Consider the following 23,630-nt stretch of genomic DNA (forward strand, 5'->3'; position numbering starts at 1 on the left):
CTAATAATAATACAAACAATTTTCTTGATATCAATAACAATAATTATAGCCCCGTCCGACTTTGCCCTAACTTTATGCACGTACTGAACCAGGGGCGGATCCAGCCGGCGGCAGAGGAGGGGGCCCAATTCGTGAGAAAATATTTAGCGGCGAAACAGCCGGCCGATAATTCGGGGGGGGGGGGGGGTAGTGAGCAAATTATTTTTGGTGGGCCCTCAAAAATATAAAAAATCGCACCCCCCTCCCCCCTCCCCCCCCCCCCCTCTTGAGCGTCAGGGAAGGGGGCCCATCTCCAAAAAAAAAGAGTAAAATTAACGTGTTTTTACATATTTTTTCCCCCAGGGGAGGGGACCCCTCCCCTGGATCCGCCACTGCACTGAATAGAACTAACTCTGAAATACATGAATAGCTGCGCTGCGCGTTCATTCGTAATGTACGTACGTATACGATCCGTATGTGTTATTTAAATTGGCAACAAAGCCGATGCCTGTGTAGCAATCATCTAATATCAGTTAAGCGTTCAAAGGCGTACGTTCCAGCGGCCTCTACATTCTCACAATCTCACTAAATCGTATGTATTCATACCGCATCCATGTTTATTTTGTCATTTATCAAAAATTGTTTATATATGTGACTTTATATCTTGAAATTTTGATCAATGAAATTATGTTATTTTTGTATTCTGAGTATTTAAAAAAACGTTTGGTTATAGTAGTCCCAGATATGGGATTTTGTGTAAACTATCCAAGTTTATAGTTATAGGCCTACTCGATTTTTTCTTTGAAGTTTAATGAAAATCGGACATTGATACAACTTTCCTTTGTAAATTTTTTATATTATTATGTTAAAAGATAATTTCCTAGACTCCTACACATGTATTAACGTCTGATGATGTTTTTAAATAGCAAATCTGATTCTGACTCTGAGCGAATGGTTTTTTAATTTGTTTAAATTTAATTTTATGAACATTTTTTAATATTTTTTAAATGAGTTCAAGAGACGTTAACTTACAGGCTTGTTGTTTTATGAAATATGATATGTATGTCACTGAGGCTCAACTTACTTGGCATGCACACCCGTCTGTGGTGCTTGCAGTTGCAACGGACGTGCAGTAACGTAACTCCAGGAAGCTCCGACACCGGCTTCAGGTAGTCAATCCTGGAGTAAGTAAAAAACAGCTGTTTGGGCGATATTATCTTAATAAATCTGCAAAGAGAGTACTAACAATTTTTGGCGTATTAGGTTGCTCGACTCTTCTGGGCATATCGTAATCCACTTTGAAATTATAATTTAAAGATAGGCAAATTCATGCCAAAAAATATATTCAAAAAATTGACTTGAAAACACATCAGACAATTAGTCTGAACCGAGTCAGGAGCAGATTTGAAGAAATTATATTTTTAAATGTTGTAAAACCAAGATATAAGAAGAAAACTGACCAAGTATCTGTACTAAAAATCGTACATTTAAAATTGGTCGTACACATTCGACAGCTGAAAATGACGCGCACAGTTGCGATACGTGCGTTCTCGAATCCAAAATCATACCTCACACACACACACACTCTCGCAATACCGCGAATGGTCCGTGGTGGGGAGCTAGCCGGCTGAGAGTTTGCAGCGATACCAACGCAGCTTCGGAGCTCCGCAGCGCGCCATTGTAGCGGGACTCGGAAAGGTTCGAGGTGGGAAGGCAGCGGCCTAGCTTTTTGCCCAAACAACGCTAGATCGGCTGCTGGCAAAATGAAAATAACTACGATCGAGAACATCATCGGTTTCTTAACTTTTCAGTGAGATAATTCTGAATTCTAATTGAGACTATATAATAAATTAAATCGACAAAGAAACCTCGGTAGAACTCTTATAAATATACAAAAGCTTGTTTATTTCTTCATTTGACATTTTGTTTTCGACCATTTTTTCGTGCGCGAGTCAATGCAAACTATGTATTACCAAACTTTCAACACGCAAGGAACGGGGAACACTCGCGGACCTCGTATCAAATCCGTTGCAAAAACAAAATTCAAGGGTGATTTTGAAGCAGTGAAGAATATTGGCACTGCAATGCGCAGAAATATACTTGAAAGAAACTTAAAAAATCATACCTGAATTTTCAGAAAATCGTATTTGTATTAGTGTACCTAGATGTGACTTGTTTATAACTCATATTTTATGAAGATTTGTCGGGAAAAAATGTCAATTTTTTCCGTTTGGTGGTCATTTCTAGGCTAATATTTTAAAAGTTACTTCAGTAATGCAACCAAAAAATTACTTTTTTTTTTACGAGGGCTCTTTTCAGATTTTCCCTTAAAAAAATAGCCCCCCTTAATTATTTTGCGGTGGCTATTTTGGAGCTCAGGGGGGCTTTTTTTTTTAAAGGTTGTATTTTTTTTAAACGCGGTTTTACCTAATTAAATTCCAAGCAAAGGCAAATATAGATACAATTGTAGCGTACATATGTCATGTAGAGTATTGCAGACATTCAGATACCCATGATTTATTCACTTTGTGTTAAACGTGTGGCTGTATGATTTACATATACATGTAACTAAAACTTGTCAAAAGGATTGTTTTGTTTAACTGTTCGTTTTTCATATCCTAAGAAAATATTATCACTGACACGCGGGCTAGGAATTAATTTTGTTATGGGGGCTACTTTTCCCCATTGCCTAAAAAAACCCAAGGGGCTACTTCCTTAAAGCCATATTGTAAGCTGTAACAATAAGTTGTGTTTTTCCTTAGCCATCATACTACTAGCAACCAAATTGGTAGGTAATATGTTATTTAGTCTTTTTTTCTGTCCCAAATTTAATTGTTATCATGGACAATGCAATCCCATTAAAAAAATGTAGACCAACTCCCTTTAAAATTGTGTTATTTAGACCATTTATAACCATTAAATGTGAGTAAATATTTTTACTGTTGTCCCACATACCGATGTAGGGTCTATTTGTTATGCCGAAACATGCAAAATCATGGCCTTATTTTTTTTTATAGACTCTAATTCTAAAGGCCAAGAAAAAGCTAGTTTCATTTCGTAGACAGAAATTGATGTCATGATCACTCATGACAATTGGCCTGGCATCGATCGTATATAAATAATTTAATTTAATGAAACAGTTGTAAGAAAGATTGTGAGGAGTAGGAACATCCTTTATATATTTATTTACGGTTTTTTTATAACAAAATTCAATTTCTGTGTACGAAACTTGCTTTATACCGATTTTACAGGAAAAAATCCGGCATTGATTTTGCACGTTTCGTTATTACAAATATATCAGTATGTGGGACAACAGTAAAAATATACTCGCATTTAATGGTTTTAACTTATAAATAACACAATTTTAGACGGAATAACATTTTTTTTAATGGGATTGCATTGTCCATGATAAAAATTAGGGCCAGAAAAAAGACTAAATAAACATATTACGTACCAATTCGGTCGCTAGCAGTTGAGCTCTCGTCACTCGCAAATACTTATTTGCTTCATACAAGGAGCGTGCGGGCGCGCGCTGGAGCTGAGCTAGTACGTTTCTGTGTATTGTGAATGTGTGCGAACTGCGTATGCATTCATGCATGCTGTGCACGAAACTACATCGCGGCCGGTGGCCTGTCCGGCCGCCGGGAGCTTAGGCGCAGGCAGGCGGATACCGCTGTAGATCTAGCTACAGTAGGTACGACCGCCGATCCGCTGCAACTCACAAAACTTTTAAAATGTTGATGGAAGTTTCTAGTTTTGGAGTTGGTAGTTGGAACGGAGATTTCACTCAGACACATCAATAAATTGGTTTATTAATTCATAGGGAATATCAATTTATGGCGGGGGCGATTTTTCAAGATATATTGATTTTTTTTCGCCCTCGTCTTGATTTTTACTGTGGCGATTTCAGAGGTTTAGGGGGCGAATCGCCCGTCGCCACCGTGTATTTTTTTCGTTGCAGTAATGGTCCCGATGTTTCTCTTATCATACTCGCATGTTATTTCTACATAGATTAAACATAGGATGGTTAAGGGTAAGACCGGATAACATTATAAAAAAGATATATCCTTCCAACCTCCCATATCCAAGTTTTGGGCTGATTATTGCCGACCCACCGCAGCAAGGCCATTCAGATTTTCGTACACGGCCGAAGCGCCCTCTAGTGCCCCATGAATGTGCCTATTAAAGAATTCTTTGGTGGGAAAAAGGGGGCGATTCTGAGTCCTACACCAACGATTCTTCCATGTTGCAGCGTCGATTCGAAATGGCGAAGAGAAAGTATGCATGCGCCGATGCGTGGTAGTGGCGCAGCAAATATGAATATTCATGCTATAGAGCGCAGATCGCTTGAAATCGCTGAATATGCACGACTCAAACAGAGCAGTGAATATAAACAAGCGCACGTGGAGAGTTATTTTTCCCAATTATTGAAATGTTTTATCCTTTGTCATCATGTGCAGATAAGAAACTGATTCAAGATGGCTGCTCCTAACCACACAATTTACATCAACAACCTCAATGAGAAGATCAAAAAGGATGGTGAGTTTTCTATGTATGCAGCTGTTGGGAGGGGACTATATAATTGGGTGATGAGGGGAGGGGGGGAGGGGAAAAGAGGAGATAAGAAAAGAGATGGAAGATGCAAGAGAGAGATGGGGAGGTAGGGAGAGTGAGGGAAGGATAGAGAGAGAATCAGCAGAAACGAGCATGAGGAAAGAAAGGATTTAGAGATGGGGAGGAAAAGAGAATAAGGGAAGGAAGGAGAGATAGAAGAGGACATACAAACGTAAGATTAATGTATGTAGGGGGAGAGGGGGAGCGGAGATGTGGGAGGAAAGGAAGAGCGAGAAAGGAGGACATAATGAAAATATAGCAGATGAAGGGAGAGAGAGAGGGGATAAACTGAGAGGAGGAGATAAGAGAAGAGAGTGGGTTGGAAGGAGAGAGAGAAATAGAGATGACAAAGGTGGGAGATAAAGAAGGAAGAGAGGAGAGTGATAAACATGAAATAATCATAATAATCTTTGTTGGGGTGGAAAGGATTTGGGGAAGAAGAGTATGAGTTGGAAGGAGAGAGAAAGAAAAGATGAAAAGAAAGATGGGAATGAAGAAGAAAGGAGATAAAGAGAGGAGAGAGATAATCATAAAACAGTTCTAACAGTACCTACACTGTTCTTTCCCTTACAGAACTCAAGAAGTCCTTGTATGCCATCTTCTCTCAGTTCGGTCAGATCCTGGACATCGTAGCTCTCAAGACTCTCAAGATGAGAGGTCAGGCTTTTGTTATCTTCAGAGACATCACCTCAGCTACTAGCGCTCTACGATCAATGCAGGGCTTCCCCTTCTATGACAAACCCATGGTGAGAGAGCATTCTCGTTGATGTGATTGTTTGTTTTCAGGTTGTCAGTCCGTACGTCCCGTTCCCGTGATCGCGATATCTCAAGACCCAATCAATGGATTCCCGCCAAACTTTGGTCATGTATATTTCTTGCAGAGCCAATGAATTGATTAGATTTTATGGTCATGAGGTCAAAGATCAAAGGGTCAAACATGTATATGAAACATAGCTTGTAATCACGATATTCTGAGAACCTATTAATGGATTGCAATCAAACTTGAGTTTTAAAATTGCTTCTGTTTTTGTTTGTAAAATTGCTCCATGACGGAGGCATCATTTTCTACTACGCGCAGTCGGAGGTCCATCTAGTTTTGCTTAAAATTCCTTTTTTTGGCCATCATGGTTCCTTTTTTGGGTCGCACAAGGTTGGCAGCTCTGCTCTCTTTTGAGTCGATGCATTTCACTTTAGAAGTGGTGACAGGTCTTTTTACAAACGCAAAAGTTGTTTTTGTAGATCAAATATTATTTGTTCACCTTATCGATTGGAAGGGTTTGATACGCAGATACGCCAAACGTTAATGAAGCTCAAATTGGGTAGAGTTCATGTTAGTGTTCATTTATCCTGATAATGGAAAATGTGTACATATTGGTCAGAGTTATATGCTACATATTTAGCCACATTTTATGATGATGCAAACTTAACCATCTTTCGGCTGATTGTTTCTGATGTGCTATTTTGTCTCTGAAAATGTGGACTGAAGTTCAATAATTAATTTCGTCATATACTCTGGACATTGTACAAAAGCATACATTTACTTAAAGGCCCACTGCACTACTTGTAGCTACTTGCGCCCTCTATATAACAACCAATGCCTAATCGGTGACCATTGGTCCCCCATGATCCTCTTTTTCTTATGTTAACTGAGAGCTGAGTTGATGAGATGACCACCTGTCCAGTGACCTTGCAAAGCGCTCTAATTCTTCCTGTAAACTATGGCAGATAAGCTTTAATACATATTCTAGAAAATTCCAAAAGTCTTGTGAGAGATTAATTCTTGCGCTGTTATTCTTGTTTTCATTTAGATACTCTTCTGCTACATAATGATATATTAAACGCTGAGAGAAAAAGGAATATCAGGTGTGACAGACATAGTAGTGACTTCAATTGTAGATGTAGAATTAAAAATAATCTGAAGTTTGAAATCAACATTAACCTTCAACAATGTTTATACCGAGTCACTTTAATATTTGTATTTTGAATTGGTTTGGTTAACAGAGGATAGGTTACTGCAAAACCAAGTCAGATGCCATCGCCAAGATGCAAGGAACCTACGTCCCAAGAGAGAAGAGAGTAGAGAAGAAGAAGGTCGAAGGTCAGTGCTCTAGTCATTGTATAGCCATTTGGTCTTCTATCCACGTCCACATGGTCTAATAGTCAATTGGTCTAATCTCCAAAAAGTCTACTTCCCATTGTTATTTAATCCCAGAGACCATTTGTTTTTGCTTTCAAGAGCGTGCAAAGAAGCTCATAGTTCCTTTTTGGCAAATTTCAACTCTAGCAGAAAACAATGGAAATTGTTATTACTATCCACATAGGACCAATGGAATCGACTTGTTTCGAAAGATAGCACTCTTAACTACCCTTTGTGTTTTAACTCTAAAATTATGTTTTCAAACCCATTTCAACAAATATTTTCCTAGCTTTTGCTTTTATTACCATTACATTCATAAAGCACATTGTGTACCTATCCAAAGTTGAAATTCTCTTTATAAAACATATTTGATATAATTCTTGTGTTTTCTACTCTTGTCATTACAGAGCCGGTAAAGGGAAGGAAGAACAGGCAAAACAGACACGCTGACGTGGTCATCCCCCCTCCCTCACAGATCCCCATGCCTGGAGCTCCCCCAGCAGCCAACCAGCCCCCACCCCTCCTGGGTGAGATGCCCATGCAGATGGGACAACCTCCCATTCAAGTACCAACGGCGCCAGCACCAGGTAAGTACCACAGATATTTATAACACTAGATACATGTACTTCTTCTTCTTCTTCTTCTTCTTCTTCTTCTTCTTCCAAGGAAAGTGCTGCTTCAAGGCCTTGAAGATTGCGCACTGTATGTGTAATTTGGTTTTTACAGACGTGTATCGCTCAGATATGATTATTTACGTGTCGGGACCAACCTTTAACGTCACCATCCGAAAGACGTGACTCAGTTTGGAATGTCGTCCGCCTGAATCAGTTTGTAGGCAAAGACAGAGAGCTGACCAAGTGAACATACAGCTAGACCAACCCACATCTCAGTCTATCTTTTTATCACTGATATACATAGTGCTAGATAGTTCCCACAGCCTGTACGATGGATACACACACTTTATTGACTGCCCTTAATACCAAACAAAATATAAGTTGGTTACTACATGAGTAAACTCCAAGTATGAAGTAATCCCCCCCCCCCCCCCCCCTCCATTCAGGGAATGAAGGGACCGTAGTCATGTTCCCAAAATCTCTGGTAAATGGGTAATTTTCACGCAACAAAGTCTGGCTCGTAATACACAACAAAAATTTGCCATATTGACTTTACACATCCGACTTTAGGGGGGTGTTTTCAAAATGAGGGAACATGCATACCCCTACCCTAAATAACACTGAGTGGGGGGGGGGGGGGAGGGGGTATTATTGCAGATCCACGCATATTAGATTGCTGATCACATACAGGCAGTTTGTGTATACCATGGTTATTGTACCATCAGAAAAGCAACTTACACATATTCTCTGCAAGTGTTGTCCATATTCATTATTAGTATTTGTAAGAGTAAATTGATGATCATTATTTCTCATCTTTTTTTTTCCTTTCAGTTGTTCCTGATGAGCCTAATAACATCCTCTTCCTCACAAACCTACCTGAAGAAACCAATGAACTAATGCTGGAGGTCTTATTCAAACAGTAAGTATTTCCTTCATTTGTTTACATTTATTCGTGTAGAGAAAAGGGTGGCGTTTTGGTTAAGAGGGAAAATGAGTTTAGTGCTCACCTGTTTTTTTGTAGTGTCATGTAGAAGGTAATGATAATGATATTAATAACGATTGTTTTTTAATAAAGCACTTTACCAGTTACACAATTATCATTATTTTATATATCTTATTATTATAGATATCTTATTATTACATATATCTTATTATATATCTTATTATTTATCCACATGCATATTTTCCAATTCACAAGGGGGTAATTTCTCCTCTAGAAGGATATAATAATAATAATAATAATAATAATAATAATAATAATAATAGTGATAATTGTCTCTTATAAAGCAATTTTACAGTTACACAATCGTCATTATTATTTATATCTTATTATTTATTCACATCATGCATACTTTCAAAATCACAAAAGGGAATATCTTCTCCCCTCCCCCCAACCACAAACACCAAGCCTTTTTAGAGTTGAGAATATGCAAGGGAAAGAAAAATACAATTGTTGCAAATTTGACAAGGCAAATCTAAATCCAATCCTAATGATTCAACCTCTTGTCACTTTCCATCACAGATTCAACGGATACAAGGAGGTCCGTCTTGTCCCCGGACGACATGACATCGCGTTCGTGGAGTTCGCCAACGAACAACAATCGGGAACGGCCAAAGATGCGTTACAAGGATTCAAAATCACGCCGACAAACACTCTTAAAATCGCTTATGCCAAAAAGTAGTTTCATTCCCTTTCTGTGTATGATTACAACTGAACATGTACTGTTGCCTATCATTTTGGGACTTCCCTTAGTTGTGGCAAAATGGTATTTTTCTAAAAAAAATTACTGGGTTGAAAAATATTATTTAAACCTGAACAAACATACCTGATGAACGGCTCTAACTACAGTTAAAGATAGTGATCTCGGCATGACTAGAGGATGTTTATTCAGACATTTTCATTTGCCTCAAAGTCTCAATTATACTACTTTGAAAAAAGAAAGTTTCTGTCTTGGTAGAATTATTCTGGGACCCGTTTCACAAAGCCTTTTTTCAATGACAAATGACAAAAGTTCATTGACAAATCTGCTGATAACCAATCAGAAGCAAGGATTTCACTCCTGTCCAGTCATTTGTCACTGATGACAAGTCTTGTGAAATGGGGCCCTGATGTTAATGACAACCTGATCCCACATTCATCACGTTGCTACTGATTGAGTGTCGGTGCGTCCACACTGGAAGTGTTTTCTGGTTCATCTCAGTTGCTCATCCATAGAAGTTGCCAGCGAATCTTCACAGTGGGAACCGTGTTATATTAAAAAGGTCAAGTTACATGTTTTCATTCTTTAACATGTGTTAGAAATTTTTAGTTCCTGATGATTAGTGACCTAAAGGTTTAGGGCTTGTGATAATGAAATAAATCTCATCTTCAATAGGTGAAATAGGCCTACCATCTAAATTGTTTTCTTTGTAGATGAATTTTGGGATGATTTTTTTCCAGATGGTACCTGATTGTTAATTTTTAAAAAATTAGGTTATATTTTTAATTTTCTTCTCCTTTTGCTAATTTAAACACATCAAAACAAAATTATATAATGATGTGTCTTCAAGTGATGTATGTATTTGGTCATGTATATTGAATACCACTTTACGATAAGAAATAATTATATTTTCCCCTGAAAAATGTGATATATTCGTTAAATTTCTGAGCTCTTTCAAAATTGGGAATCATGTGATGGGTTCAAGTGAGTCACATGATGTTATGCAAGTCACATGATATGTGTGTTCAAGTCACATGACCTGTGACCTTGATCAAGCTGACCTGCTTTTCCTTGCGTGTCCCATGTTGCATTGCACACTCCTGCACATGGCACGTATCTCTCAACAGCTCCTTCAAAGCTGCTTTCTGATTGGTCATCGACTGGTCACATCCACCAATCACAGCTCAGCTAGTGTAGGTATAACATGGTTTGTATAGAATCACACCACACGACTATCCATGCATGGGGCTAGGTTTAAAGTTGTTAAAATCAACAAAGAGCTGGAAAAGATTTTCTCTTGATAACGTAGCATAATTTTATCTGGGGCTACTTGCCTGAAAATGTTGCTTTTAAAGCCCCACTGCACTACTTATAGCTACTTGCGCCTTCTCTATAGCTACAATGCCTTATCGGTGATCATTGGTCCCCCATGATCTTCGTTTTCTTATGTTAATTAAGAGCTGATTTGATAAGATAACCACCTGTCAGTGAACTTGCAGGGTGGTCTTATCCCTCCTGTAAACTAGTACAGATGGGTTTTAAATGCAACTAAGAGATAAAGATTAAAGCAACTTGATATTCTACCAAATAGGAATGCATTTTTGTGTATACAAGTGGGCACTGTTCAGCATGTTTTGGGGGTACATAGATTTCAAACAAGAAAACAAAACTCATTTTCTCTCCCCCCCCCCCCTAATTTTTTAATGGTAAAGTCTGGTTCAAGCAAATTCAGAATTATTATATGTAATTTTAGGGGGGGGGGGGGCAGTGGGTGACTGATCGTGAAAAGGATTTACAGGATTTAAATGGTGCCATAATTTTTGTTACATGGTAAAGCGGGTAAGGGGATGACACAGAGATATCAATTGTGGTACGTTGTAATGTGTAAGTTCTGTCGTGATGCAGATCTTGGGACTTTTTTTTCTTTCTTTTTCTCTTTTTTTTTCCTCTTTTATAGTCCTGATTATTCTCAATGTACATATTCTCTTTAGCACTGTGAAAGCAATGTAAAGAAACGAAAGCAATGTAAAGAAACGTAAACAATCTTTACATTGCAATTGTAAATAAACTTTTTTTTTAATTATTCAACTGTATATTTCTTTCTCTATTTTGTATGTCTTTAATTTTTATAAGTCAGTTATGCTCACTAAGAATGTGGGGAGAGAAAGAGTTAAGGACAAGAGGGTAGACAGGAAGAGAGACAGATGAAAGGATAGAGGGAGCAAATGTAAAGGAGAAATGGAGAGAGTTTCTGAAGGAGAAGGGAGAGAGGAAGACGAATTGAAGAAGAGGAAGGAAGGAATAGAGTGAGCAAATGTGAAGGAGAAAGGTAGAAATGGAAAGAGACAGGAGGAAATGTGAAGGGGAGAGAAAGAGTGAATGAACAAGAGGGGAGAAAGGAAGAGTAGAAAAATTTAAGAAGAGAAAGTAGGAAGGAGAAAGAGAGAGAGAGAGGGGGGGGGGGGGGGGAGGAAGACTAATGTGAAGGAAAGAGACAGAGTGAATGATCGAGAAGGGAGATATATATGGAGTATGTGAGATCAAGAGTAAAGCTGGGAGATAGTGAGAGTCTGAGAGAGTATATTTTTGATGAAAGAGGAGGTAGAAGACCGTGTAAAGGAAGGGTGAGAAAGGAGAATGTAGGACGTATTGAAGGGCAGACAGAAAGAAAGAGAAAAATAAGGCAAACGGACGAGGAGGGGAGCTCCCCGGTGGACTCAGGGACCGCATGACCGTTACCAAAATCGCGGAAAAAGGGGTAAATTTCAAGCCATGTCCGTGGACAAAATATTCCTTGGAATATAGAAAATAGGGGTGCACAGGTGTCCTCGAAATTGATAAATAGGGGTCAGGAAAAGGAAAAAGAGAAAACTGGGAAGAAAAATTCTCGGAGCCGATCGAGTCTTGTCCTTGAAATATGGTAAAATAGGGGTAAATTTGCGAAAGTGTCCTCACAATCCTATAAATAGGGGTTAACGTTCGATTTTGTCCTTGTTTTGACGGGAAAAGGGGGTTAAATTTCACAAAATGTCCTGGAAATTGACCGCAAAAGGGGGTTATTTACATTTGTGGTAACGGTCTTACGTGTCACCCTCTGTGGGGGAGTGACCCCACCGGGGGATATCGAGCTCTAGAAAGAGAGAGATGGATAAAGGGAAGGTCAGAGAGAGATACACGAAGGTAAGAATTCGAGAGTAATTCTATTGGCTGTATATAATATGTATTTTAGAAACCCAGTCGCGATTGATGCCTAATTTCAAAGGGGCTGCCTAAAACTCAATATTTTGGAATATAGTCTCAACTCAAGCGCTAGCTCGACTCGGGGATATATATGCGACGGTTAAAAAAAAAAGTCTGGAATAAAGACTAACTTTCCAGCTGACACGCGACTTCGATCGTTGCTCAATAAAATAGCTGTAAAAGAGGTAAGGTAAGTTTATGTTCTCATATGACTGGGTGTTTTATTATGAATTTGACTCATGTGTAATGAAGCGTAACGTTTGTGTAATTTATGGAGTCGGTAGAATGACAATCAAAGCTTGAACTTCGTGTGTGATTGAAACAAGTGGAACCAGTCCCACCAATTCTATTTCACGTTAGTACGGTAAGCTCGAAACAAACCAGAATTAAATGTCTGCAAACGTGACTCGTGGGTAGAGAAAAACAAATGTAAGGGGATCACTCATCATACTATACATCACAGCCATAGGCTGGTACTCTAAATTCATGTATCTAAAGTAGAGGCAACTGAACTGTTACTGCTGTGCTCATAAAAAGAAAATAGTTGAAAGTGAAACTTTGCCTTTATTTAAAGTTTATTTAGTAAAGGAGCCCGTTTTCGGCCACTTAAGACAAAATCCTTTTTTTAGGACCCTTTACTTCCTATTTATTATCATTTTTTGTTCAAATCATGAAGCAAATATTATTATTATTTAAACAAAAAAAGAATCCCAGAAAAAAATCACGAATTGCCATGACAATATTCATTTCAATTTTCACTGTTTTGGAGCCCGTTATCGGCCGAGCGTTTCAGTTTACGGCCGCATGTACAAAGTCAATAGGAAGCGCTCGCGCGCGCCGTGCGTTTCCGCGCTGATGTACAGCACAAGCGGGCGGAGCAGGTATCCCACGCCGGAGCTCCCTGGTGCTCGCCTGGCCGAAGACGGGCACAGCGGTGATCGGAAGTTGGAATCTGAATTAGACAGAGATATCGTGTGTGCGTCGCGGTGTGCGGCTGCATTGATTTAATACATGCGATGAGATACTTTTGAGCTTGCGACTAGCACAAAATCGGGCTTTAAATCTGAAAAATACTTGAAATAAAGCTCATTTTATGGTACCCTTATTTCTTACAGACACGCGTAAGATACTCGATTTTTCAGATTTGGGTAGCGGGACCGGCGATTACATCGCTAAAATGTGATATTTTAGGATATATTTTCCATTGCAAATGTGGTTCTTCAGTGACACTGGCATGGTATGGTATGTGTGGGATATGTGTTATGCTATTATGCGATGTATTTTAGAGTGATTTTACCTTGCATCCAACCAATCGGCCGAAAACGGGAGCTGGCCGATTACGGGCTCCTTTACTCCCTATGGCTTTTTCAAATGATTATTTGCTGGAAAAAAAATTGATTGATCATTGAGATTTCAGGTCATTCTTCAAGTTTCAACTCCCCCTATTTTTTCAGATTAAACTTGCCTAGATCTAGTCAAACTTAAAATACACTGTCACCTACTCTTCTGCAAATTTGGGGTTTCCAAGATCAAAGTTAATTTAAATAATTATTGCTCACTTTTCTTTCCTTCTCAACTCTCGAGCATTGCTGTGTATACACTGTTCTCCCATATTTAACCTTGGATTAATTCAAATGATTTATTCTCTCTCTCTCTCTCTCTCTCTCTCTCTCTCTCTCTTTAGGTTTATGGTGGCTGTGTACATAATTAGATAAAGAAGAATGGCGTCTATAACGTGTAGCAATCGACATGTTGCCATCGCAAGTGGGTCCAAAGTTAAAGTGATTTCATACAGGTAAGATTGTAAAACAACTGGTTTACTTTTAAGTAATAGACCATATACAGAAATTGATAGATTCATGTCCTTGCTACTATCCTTCTACTTCTAGTACTGCATCTATGGGGAAGGGGTGGGGGGTCTTTCTTCTTTTTTTAAACATTTTTTTCTAAGTATTGGCACAAGTTAAGCATAAACAATAATCCTTGAAACAACAGACTTTGTAACCCAGTGCTTATGGAAAAAAATGTGTTGTATTGTGCTGAAATTGGAATAAGATAATTTAGCAGTCAGCATGTGATAAGATTTAATCCTCACCCCCCCCCCCCAAAAAAAAAAATATATATATATATATGTATAAATAATAATAATAAATTAAAGTGAATAACAAGCTAAATGATTGAATAAATATCTAAAATAAATATAAACTTGAAAATTTCTTGCATTAACATTGTTTGTATCTTTTCCTTTTTTTTTTTATTGTTGAATAGCGATCCAAGTCAGGTGGTGGTGTTTGATTTGAAGGGTAAACCAAAGGAGATGGCCGAGAAGACGAGTGAAAAGCAGAAAGAAGAGAAGAAAGCTGAAGAGGAAACAGCCGCAGGAATGTAAGAAAGAACTTGGAAAGAAGTTCTTAGCTTTAAATATTCAAATTTGTAGCTGGTATGATATTGATTAATGTCATGTATTATTAGATGAAGGAATTCGCTCCAAATAAAAAGAAGAAAAAAAAAAGATCCTTTGTGACCGTAAATCTGTGTTAGGAAATGCTGTACCTTATAAGAAGGAAAGAAAGGAAGAAGGAAAAGAACTTTATTAATGTGATTTACACTTGGTTTATAAATTACTTTGATAAAAAAATGTCTATTGAAGTTTGATATAAACTTCTGTCCTCTCCATTTACTGCTTTTCTTTCTCTTCCTCTCTCTATTTCTCTCTCTTTCTCTTTCTCTCTCTCTCTCTCTCTCTCTCTCTCTTCTCTCTTTTCTCTCTTTTCTCTCTTTTCTCTCTTTTCTCTCTTTTCTCTCTCTCTTCTTTCTATTTCTCTTTTCTCTCTCTCTTCTTTCTATTTCTCTTTCTCATTCTCTTGTACTTCCTTTCTTTCTTTTCACAATCTTTATGTGAAACCAATTGATTTCATGATAGCTTAACCAATCAAACATCAGATGTAACAATATGATGGCAAATTGGTGATTGAGAGATATCATAAATTCATTACATTTGATATGATCGCTATATTCTCTTCGCTAGCGACCCTCTGCTTTTCTCTCTCATCCTCTTTCTCTCTTTCTCTGTCTATCTATCTCACTCTCTTCTTTCTATTTCTCTTTGTCTTGTACTTCTTCTCTATCTCACCTACGTCTTTCACTCTTTATGTGGAACCATTTACTGTGATGATAGCCTAACAAATATCAAAGTCACCCATACAATACCAAATTGGCAATGCAGAAATATTGATGCAACACCTGTTATCTGGTTGCTATAATTTCTTTGCTAGCGCCGGTGTTCCAACGGGGCGTGTTCTGGCTACAGCCTTCTCAAGGAGTGGTGCACACTTTGCAGCATGCACAGATGACAAGGAGCTGACAATCTGGAGCACGGATCCCAGCTGGAAAAAGCTTTGGACAAGGTGAGAATAGATAGCAAGAGTCAGGAAGAAAGAGAAGGAGAAGGAAGAGAAAAGTAAAGGAGGGGAAGGGAATCTGAGAGGAAGAGGGGGAGGGAGGGAATGGAGAGAAGAGGTAGAAGAAAAATAAGGAAGGAGGAGGCCGAAGAGATAAGAGAAGGAGAAGGAAGAGAAAAAAGAGGAGGGGATGGAAAGCTGAGAGGAAGAATGCGTGGGAAGGGAGCAGAGAGAAGAGGTAGAGGTAGAAGAAAAATAAAGAGGGAGGAGGCAGCATAGATGAAAAGAGAAGAGAAGTGTTCTGGCTGCAGTCTTCTATAGGAGTGGTGCACACTTTGCAGCGTGCACAGATTACAAGGAGCTGACGATCTGGAGCACGGATCCCAGCTGGAATAAGCTTTGGACAAAGTAGGAGATGAGATGAGAAAAAAAGAGGAGGGGAAGGGAAGCTGAGAGGAAGAGTGGGGAGGGAGGGAATAGAGAGGAGAGATGGGGAGAGAGATGGTACTGTAGAAGGGAGAGGGAGAGGGAGGAGGCGGCAGAGAATGAGATGGGGGTGATGAAGATTTTGATTTGCTTTGTATTGTTTTGTATTTTTACAATTGTTTCTTTGCTGATAAAGGCCTTTGTTAAAGCACAAAACATTAAGTAACCCTCAGTAAAACCATCTTTATGCCTCCAAATTCATACAAATTTATAAAATACAGAATTTCAGGAGACAGATCTGTTGACAATAAGGACTTTCAGATTTGCACGTCGACATAGTGGACTGCTACGTCGTCTTAAAATGACGTCACACGTAGCAGTCCACTATGTCGACGTGGAAATCTAAAAGTCCCTAATAGTTCCTATTTTGCTTGCATTGAACACAAAGCTCATGCATGAATCAATTTATTTGGATAAAAATATGTTGATTGGATTGCATCTTCTGTATCTGATATACCTACAGGACAGTGGTTAAGCGCTGCATGGCTGTGACCTTCGATAGCAGTGAGACTGCCCTCTATGTTGCCGACAAGGCAGGTGACGTCTATCGATTTGAGATTGGAGATGAGAATAAGGAGCACACCCTGATTCTCGGACATGTATCCATGTTATTAGATGTGGTAAGAAATAACAAACTATTGGTATATATTCACTAGTGACTGACTCCTTGGGACATTAATGCAGCACTAAAACATATATGCATGACTTTCTTTGCCGTCCAATATTGCCTTTCTTTATAAATTTAAGTGTAAACTTAATCATTCAAACAAATGTATGCTCCAGGAAGCTGTTAGGAAGCTTTGTCAATGTCTTTTCATATATAGTGTGAGTCAAATATCGAATATCAAACATCAACGAACATTCGTGCGCCTGTGTGTGTGACTTTACTTTGCATATGCAATGCATTTCATTTGAAACATTCAATTCATTCTCTCACTCCGTTAATCTCAACATAATACATACTGTAGGCATCACTTTGGCGCAAGTCGATTTTTGCACTCTTGCAAACAATGCCTTCTGTTCATCCAAGCGTGAACACTTACCACACAAAAATGATACCAATTGATTTGGGATAAAACACTCTTTCATAAGATGTATAATAATTTACTGTTCATAGATGATTTTTTAAATAATAAGCAATTTTCTAGGTGTAAACTTTTTTTTGACTCACACGGTAGAGCAGTGATTTATAACATCTGAGCAAGAGCGAAGCAATTTGATTGGTCTCCTTGGGACTCTCTGCACAGGACTGCAATTTGCTTTTGGCGTTGTTTTCATACAGTACCATGTATCACTCTTTTTCATTCTCCTACCATGCTTGTGATTTTATGTTCAGTTCCATACAATGTTCTCCATGTTATATCTGTTTAATATTCAGGTAGTCTCACCGGATGATAACTTGATCATGACGGCTGAGAGAGATGAGAAGATTCGAGTCAGTCATCTTCCTAATGCATAGAATATATATGTTAGTCCCATTCATTGCTCTTGGTGTTATCTTTTCTTTCAGTCCCATACCTTACCCTAGGTGCAATGTTTTTCTTCAGTCCCATATATAGCTCTTTGTGTTATATCTGTTATTCAGGTAGTCTCACCGGATGATAACCTCATCATGACGGCTGAGAGAGATGAGAAGATCAGAGTTAGCCATCTTCCTAATGCATACAATATACACACCTTCTGTATGGGGCACACAGAGTGAGTAAATCACAATCCATCCTGGGGGGTGTTTTACAAAGATCCTAAGTTGAACTTATCTTTAAGTTGGACTATAAAAATATGAAGAGCCATTTGTAGCTTTAAAATAAAATATATTCAAAAGCTAAATTTAAGTATTTTTACCTTTTTATAAATTCCACATTAAGAACATGAAATTTCCTTGATAATAGAAAATATGAATGATTTGAATCAACATGCTTTTATGACTGATTTGTCTCATGTAATGCACTGTGCCTCCCACCAACTGCCCCATAAAGAAAAGTCATCATCATCAATTTCCCTTACCCAAGGCTCTCAGAGAGATGTGGGACTATGCTATCTCGCTGTATGTTCACACATTAATGGCATTTCCATCAGATCCGGTGTCAGCAAATTATGACATGTTTACTGCCAACAGTATGTCTTTAACTAATCAGATTTGTCTCTATTTCCTCTCCTTACCATACAGGTTTATCAGCAGATTAGCCATGTTGGGATCAGATCATCTTATCTCCTGTGCAGGGGTGAGTGAACACTCTTAAGGATTAATATCCCTATGGCTGCAAAGCGTAGAACTATGAATGAGTAACAAACATCACTTTCCCCACTATGGATCCCATTCTCAACCCTTTATTGAAGAAACAAAAATCCAAATTATGATACTGTGGATGGCAAATTTACCCCTCCCCCAGAAAAAAAACGACCTTTAGACTTGTGGACTGGTCACATCCCAGGGGATGGCTTTGGAGGACCGAAGCAATTTTCAGGTTAAAAGTAGTATGTATTGACATATATAATTAATGTACTTGCTAGTACCCTTGTCATAGAGAATTAGCCCTTGGTATTTTTGTCTGATATTCCCACTAAGGGTGTTTACCAGGTGAAACCACAAGTTTTTAAAATAAAACTTTGCCAAAGCTGAACCACTCGAAATAATTTTGTGAACATTTCATTCACGTTAAAAGTTTCTAATCCACAATATGGAGTAGCGAAATTCTTGACGTCATATCTATTCTCTGTCTTTCTCCATCTCAAACAGGACTCAACTATGATAATGTGGGACTACAGGGAAGGAAAGGAACTCTGTAGGACCTCATTTGAATGGGCCAGACCGTCAACGGAAGAACGTGGACAGAAAAACGAGGCGACAGTGACGTGCATATCGTGCTCGAAGGAACACAGTCTTGTTGCTGTGACTGTATTAGAGTGAGTGACTTCTTATGATGCATGCGATGTGTTGTTAAGGTTAATTTCCATGAGGTCAAATCCTGATTCGTGTTTACACAGTTTTTCTATTCTATATCTGGTCAAAATTCATTGCCTTCACCCATTTTATGTGGTGATGGTGGTGGTGGTTATTTTACCTGACTGCTAAGAAAGCATAAATGCTTGCTAGTAAGCAACATTTACTCCTGCAATTTTGCTCTATGCTTCCTGAGATAAGTGTTAAGCAATGACTTTAATGTTAGATTAAATGTTACAGTTAGAGTTACGGGTAGGTTTAGGTAAAGTGATATGTCTAAGGTTGAAGTTCAAAAATTATGTTAATGTAGGCAATTGGCCACGCAGAAGCAAGAAGAACCCTTCTATTGTCCATGTGGTCTAATCATCAAGTGGTCCAAGTTCCCCCCACATCACTTGGTCTAATGACTAATCTGGCTACCATTCATCAACTGCATATTGACAAAAGATTTCAACACTCTCTTGTTGAGTGAACAGCTTGGAAAGCTACGAACTCGAGTAAATTTGGAGATGGTGCACATTTTGCCATTATCCTATTTTCTTCCCACTTCTTAGTCATTCCACTGTCCCGATCTACCACATCAAGACAGAGAAAGATGGACGTAGGACATTCCAAGAGGTCACTAGGATCGAATGCAAGCATCCTCCTTGGTCTGTGACCTTTGACCCCAGTGGAAGACTACTGGTCCTACTACCTGACCCTGAGGCACCCCTCCTCGTCTTTGCGGTAGAAACGAATGATGATGATGGGGTCTTACAGGTAAGATTTCCTTTCAGTACAGGCTTTAGTTGATGTTATTCTTTTGATTTGTATTGGATTACTTCTTACTGAAATTTGGGTAATAGTTTATTCTTTGTATGAGCCTGAACAAGAAATTTGGAATTTTATTCTTCATTGGTTAGCACAATTGTTGCTTTCAGCAGTTGTCAGAATACTCAATAGATCTGTGAAGTGAAGGCCATACATAGGTTTTATATCAGTTACTACACCCAATCGGTTTTCATTGTGTAAATGCCTTTTCATGCAGTAGCTCATTTCATTTACTTTATAGGTTTCGGAGGACCTGTCATCAGAGGGCAGTGCAGCACTTCTGGCTCAACAGGTACAGCAAGACTGGGAGTTCTTGAAATGTAAGTACATGATATGATGAGGATGATAACGATGATATCATCATCATCTAGTGCCGTCCCTTCGAAAGGGGTTGGCGGCTATGCACCCCCCATTGCTTTCTGTCATGTTCCCTTGTTCTAACCTTGTTTGACATCATCAAAGCAAGTAGTTCGCTGTCTACCCCTTTCTCGTTTATCCTCTACCATTCCTTCCAGCAAGATCTTCTGCAATCCTCCTCCTCTCATCACATGACCAACATACGCTAGTTTTCTCTTCTGCACTGCGTTAATGATGATAACGATTATGCTAATTGGTAATGATGATAATTTGTATCTACTTTATTTTTTAAATGCCAAAGTATATCTTGGCCAGTTTTATTTTATTTGAAATTTGGTGCATCGTTCAGTTAGCATAGAGTTTAGATCAGGGACCCGTTTCACAAAGCCTTTATCCAATGACAAATATCAGTGACTAATCTGCTGATAACCAATCAGAAGCAAGGATTTCAGTATCTTATAACAAAAACTATCATTTATCACTGATGACAAGTTTTGTGAAACGCCCTCCCTGATCTACTGACTTTCTTATCTTCCATGTGACCACAGGTTCTTGCGATGTCCTAAGTGTCTTCAAGGGCCTTCACAAGGTACCCTTTGACAACATGTCGGACTACCTCCAGCGAAAACAAGAGAGGATGGATAACGACCAAACAAAGAAAGGCCCGCGGAGGAGAGCAAGGAGATGGAACAAGAGCAAAAAGCGGCCCATAGAGGGCGCTACAGGCAATGGTGATGCTGCTAAAAGGACTATGCTGGATGAGGAGGAGGATGACGAGGAGGGTGAAGAGGATGTTGATGAAGAGATAGAGGCAGTCGAAGCAAATTCATAGCCACCCAGACAAAGAAAGGCCAGAGAAGGAGAGCAAGGAGGATGAACAAGGGCAAGAAGCGGCCCAGGGCGCTACAGACAAGGACGATGCTGGATGATGAGGATGATGAAGAGGAGGATGAGGAGGAGGAGGAGGTCGATGATGGAAATGATGATGCGGATGGAATGGAGGTGGTCGAAGCAAATTCATAGCCATAGCAAAATAGATGGACTGACTTACTTATATCATCTATTGTCAACTTGAGGACAGATAATGGATTTAAAGAGAGAGGGTACGAGCTTTGGACAAGGTAGAAATAGACAGAAAGAAGGAACCAGAAGAAAGAGAAGGAGAAGGAAGAGGAAAAACAGAAGAGGAGGGGAAGGGAAGCTGAGAGAAGAGGAGAGGTAAGAAGAGAGATGGTACTGCAGAATAGAGACTTTCTTCATGCTTATTGACTTGACTGAATTTATCAACGCTTGGATCACAGGAGCAGGAATAACCAGACCAAAGCACTTTTACGAATTGAATGTGTTCATAAACACATTAGGATTGCCAGCATCCTTGTTGGGATAATTTGTCTCCATCAGAATTTGTTCATTCTTATTGTTACCCAGCATGTTGTGTACCGGCAAGGAATCCAGGAAAGATTTTAACATGTTGTGATGTTGAAATGATCGTGATAATAATGATGAACACTGATTAGATTAGTAATGACTATGTGGATAGAGGAAGCTTTCGATGAGATCTTAAATTAAGTGAGTCTGTAACATTGCCTCAGATTCTGAAACAAAATTCCTGGATTAAGCTCATGCTGCAATCATAATTAAAAACATTTAGGTCGGTCAGGAATCCCATGACTTTTACAAGCCGATGGCCTGTCTGATTATTGAGATATTTATGATTGGAAATCATAATTTAATTTTTTGTTTTCTTAACGTCTTTTATAACACTACAGTTTATTGGGGAAAATGAGTATGGTAAAACCGGTCACTCAAAGATTTTAACTTTTTTGAGGCACTTCCCGATCATTTTGAAGCGCAATTTTTTTAGGGCTTCAATATTATACCATATAACAGGCAATAATAACACGTAGGGCCGTGCATCTCAGATTCAAAATTGTTAAACGATGCCTTTAACTCGAGCATGGATCGGTCAAATGAAAATCCATACTTCAGCTCCAATCTGATGGCAATGATGAAAACAATGTCATTGGAGCATTTGAAGTAGATAATGGTCCACTCCCTCCATTTCCTTGGCCTTAAAGCAACCAATCATTAACTACATTTTTTTCCAAACAGCTCCAATAAACAGTAAGCCTGTCTATAGCGACCGCCTAAGGGAAACACAAAAAGTGGTCTTTGTAGACAAGTTCAAGTTCAAGTTCAAGTTTATTCAAACCAATCAAACACAACATTTTACAATCAATTGACACAAAAGAAATAAAAAACATGATAGGTTTGGGACCCCGGAGAAGCAGAGCTTGTGATAAGGGGCCCCTTAAAAGGTACATAAACAAAAACAAAATAACAGTATTTAGAATAACCGATGACAAAAACATATTTACAATGATAACTAATGAGTAAATATGGGAACAGAAAAAAAGATAACACACATTCACATACACACCCACGCACACACACACAGACACACACACATACACACATACACACATGGCTTTCCAGGATTTACTTTAACATATTTTGTAATCTCTCAAAAAGATATTCTCGACATGTATGTTTAAACATAGGTAGTGTTGGACTGGATCTGATGTTTTGTGGCAACTTATTCCATTCTTTGATACAATTAATTACAAAAGAGTTCGAAGCAGTTTGTGTTCTCGCAAACGGCTGATGGATAAGATTTCTCTGACGTGTGTTGTACGAATGGACAGTCGAATTAACAATAAACGCATCTTTTAAAAATGAATTATTTTGAGCAGATTGAGATTTGTACATGAATATCAAACAATTCATGGAGACTAATTCATCAAGAGGCAACATCTGAAGTGGCACAAATAAAGGATTACTTGGACTTCTGTAATTTGAATTTGTAATGAGCCTGATAGCTTTCTTCTGAAGGACTATTAACTTGTTTATATGGCTCCTATACGTATTTCCCCATGCAACATTACAATAAGTTAAGTAAGGCATAATGATAGCATTATAAAGAGTTACTAAAGTTTGCTCTGGTAAAAAAAAGCGTAACTTAAAAATCACACCAACACTCCTCGAGACCTTGGTACAAACATTGCTGAGGTGATCTTTCCAAGTTAAATGATCATCAACTGTAACTCCAAGAAACCTTACATTTTGACTCCGGTTGATCAGATGACCACCTATTGTCAGGGGGTCAATATTATCTGGGATTCTTTTGCCCCTTGATCTAAAAACAACATATTGAGTCTTACTAGCATTTAACAAAAGTTTGTTGCAACAAAACCACTTAAATATATTGTGAACTTCATTATTTGCAGACAAAATCAGATTACGCATGTCTTTGTGGTGAGAGAGCAAGCAAGTATCATCAGCAAAAAGTGA

The 23,630-nt window shown here is 38.6% G+C and overlaps 2 protein-coding genes across 4 annotated transcripts; both read left to right on the top strand.

Moving 5' to 3' along the window:
* The first annotated feature begins 477 nt into the window (after positions 1-477).
* On the top strand, positions 478-11,137 carry LOC584276 (U2 small nuclear ribonucleoprotein B''). Its single transcript, XM_030993442.1, has 7 exons — positions 478-571; positions 4,440-4,518; positions 5,167-5,339; positions 6,595-6,691; positions 7,138-7,317; positions 8,176-8,263; positions 8,867-11,137. The coding sequence occupies exons 2-7, from the start codon at positions 4,458-4,460 to the stop codon at positions 9,024-9,026; spliced, it is 759 nt and encodes a 252-aa protein (XP_030849302.1). The 5' UTR covers positions 478-571; positions 4,440-4,457; the 3' UTR covers positions 9,027-11,137.
* Positions 11,138-12,354: 1,217 nt separating this feature from the next.
* On the top strand, positions 12,355-21,935 carry LOC584260 (tRNA (guanine-N(7)-)-methyltransferase non-catalytic subunit wdr4). Of its 3 annotated transcripts, none has more exons than XM_030993444.1 (11): positions 12,355-12,474; positions 13,969-14,079; positions 14,553-14,669; positions 15,560-15,691; positions 16,635-16,791; positions 17,757-17,869; positions 18,339-18,393; positions 18,909-19,075; positions 19,667-19,871; positions 20,164-20,242; positions 20,828-21,935. In XM_030993444.1, exons 2-11 carry the CDS (start codon positions 14,006-14,008, stop codon positions 21,109-21,111), a joined length of 1,383 nt encoding a protein of 460 aa, XP_030849304.1. In that variant the 5' UTR covers positions 12,355-12,474; positions 13,969-14,005; the 3' UTR covers positions 21,112-21,935. The 3 variants fall into 3 exon arrangements, with proteins under 3 accessions (XP_030849304.1, XP_030849303.1, XP_030849305.1); XM_030993443.1 differs by having other exon boundaries at positions 12,356-12,469; XM_030993445.1 differs by lacking the exon at positions 12,355-12,474 and adding an exon at positions 12,488-12,648.
* The last annotated feature ends 1,695 nt before the right edge of the window (positions 21,936-23,630 follow it).

This window comes from Strongylocentrotus purpuratus, unplaced genomic scaffold (assembly GCF_000002235.5).
Source record: "Strongylocentrotus purpuratus isolate Spur 01 unplaced genomic scaffold, Spur_5.0 spur5_scaffold_20, whole genome shotgun sequence".
Taxonomy (NCBI): domain Eukaryota; kingdom Metazoa; phylum Echinodermata; class Echinoidea; order Camarodonta; family Strongylocentrotidae; genus Strongylocentrotus; species Strongylocentrotus purpuratus.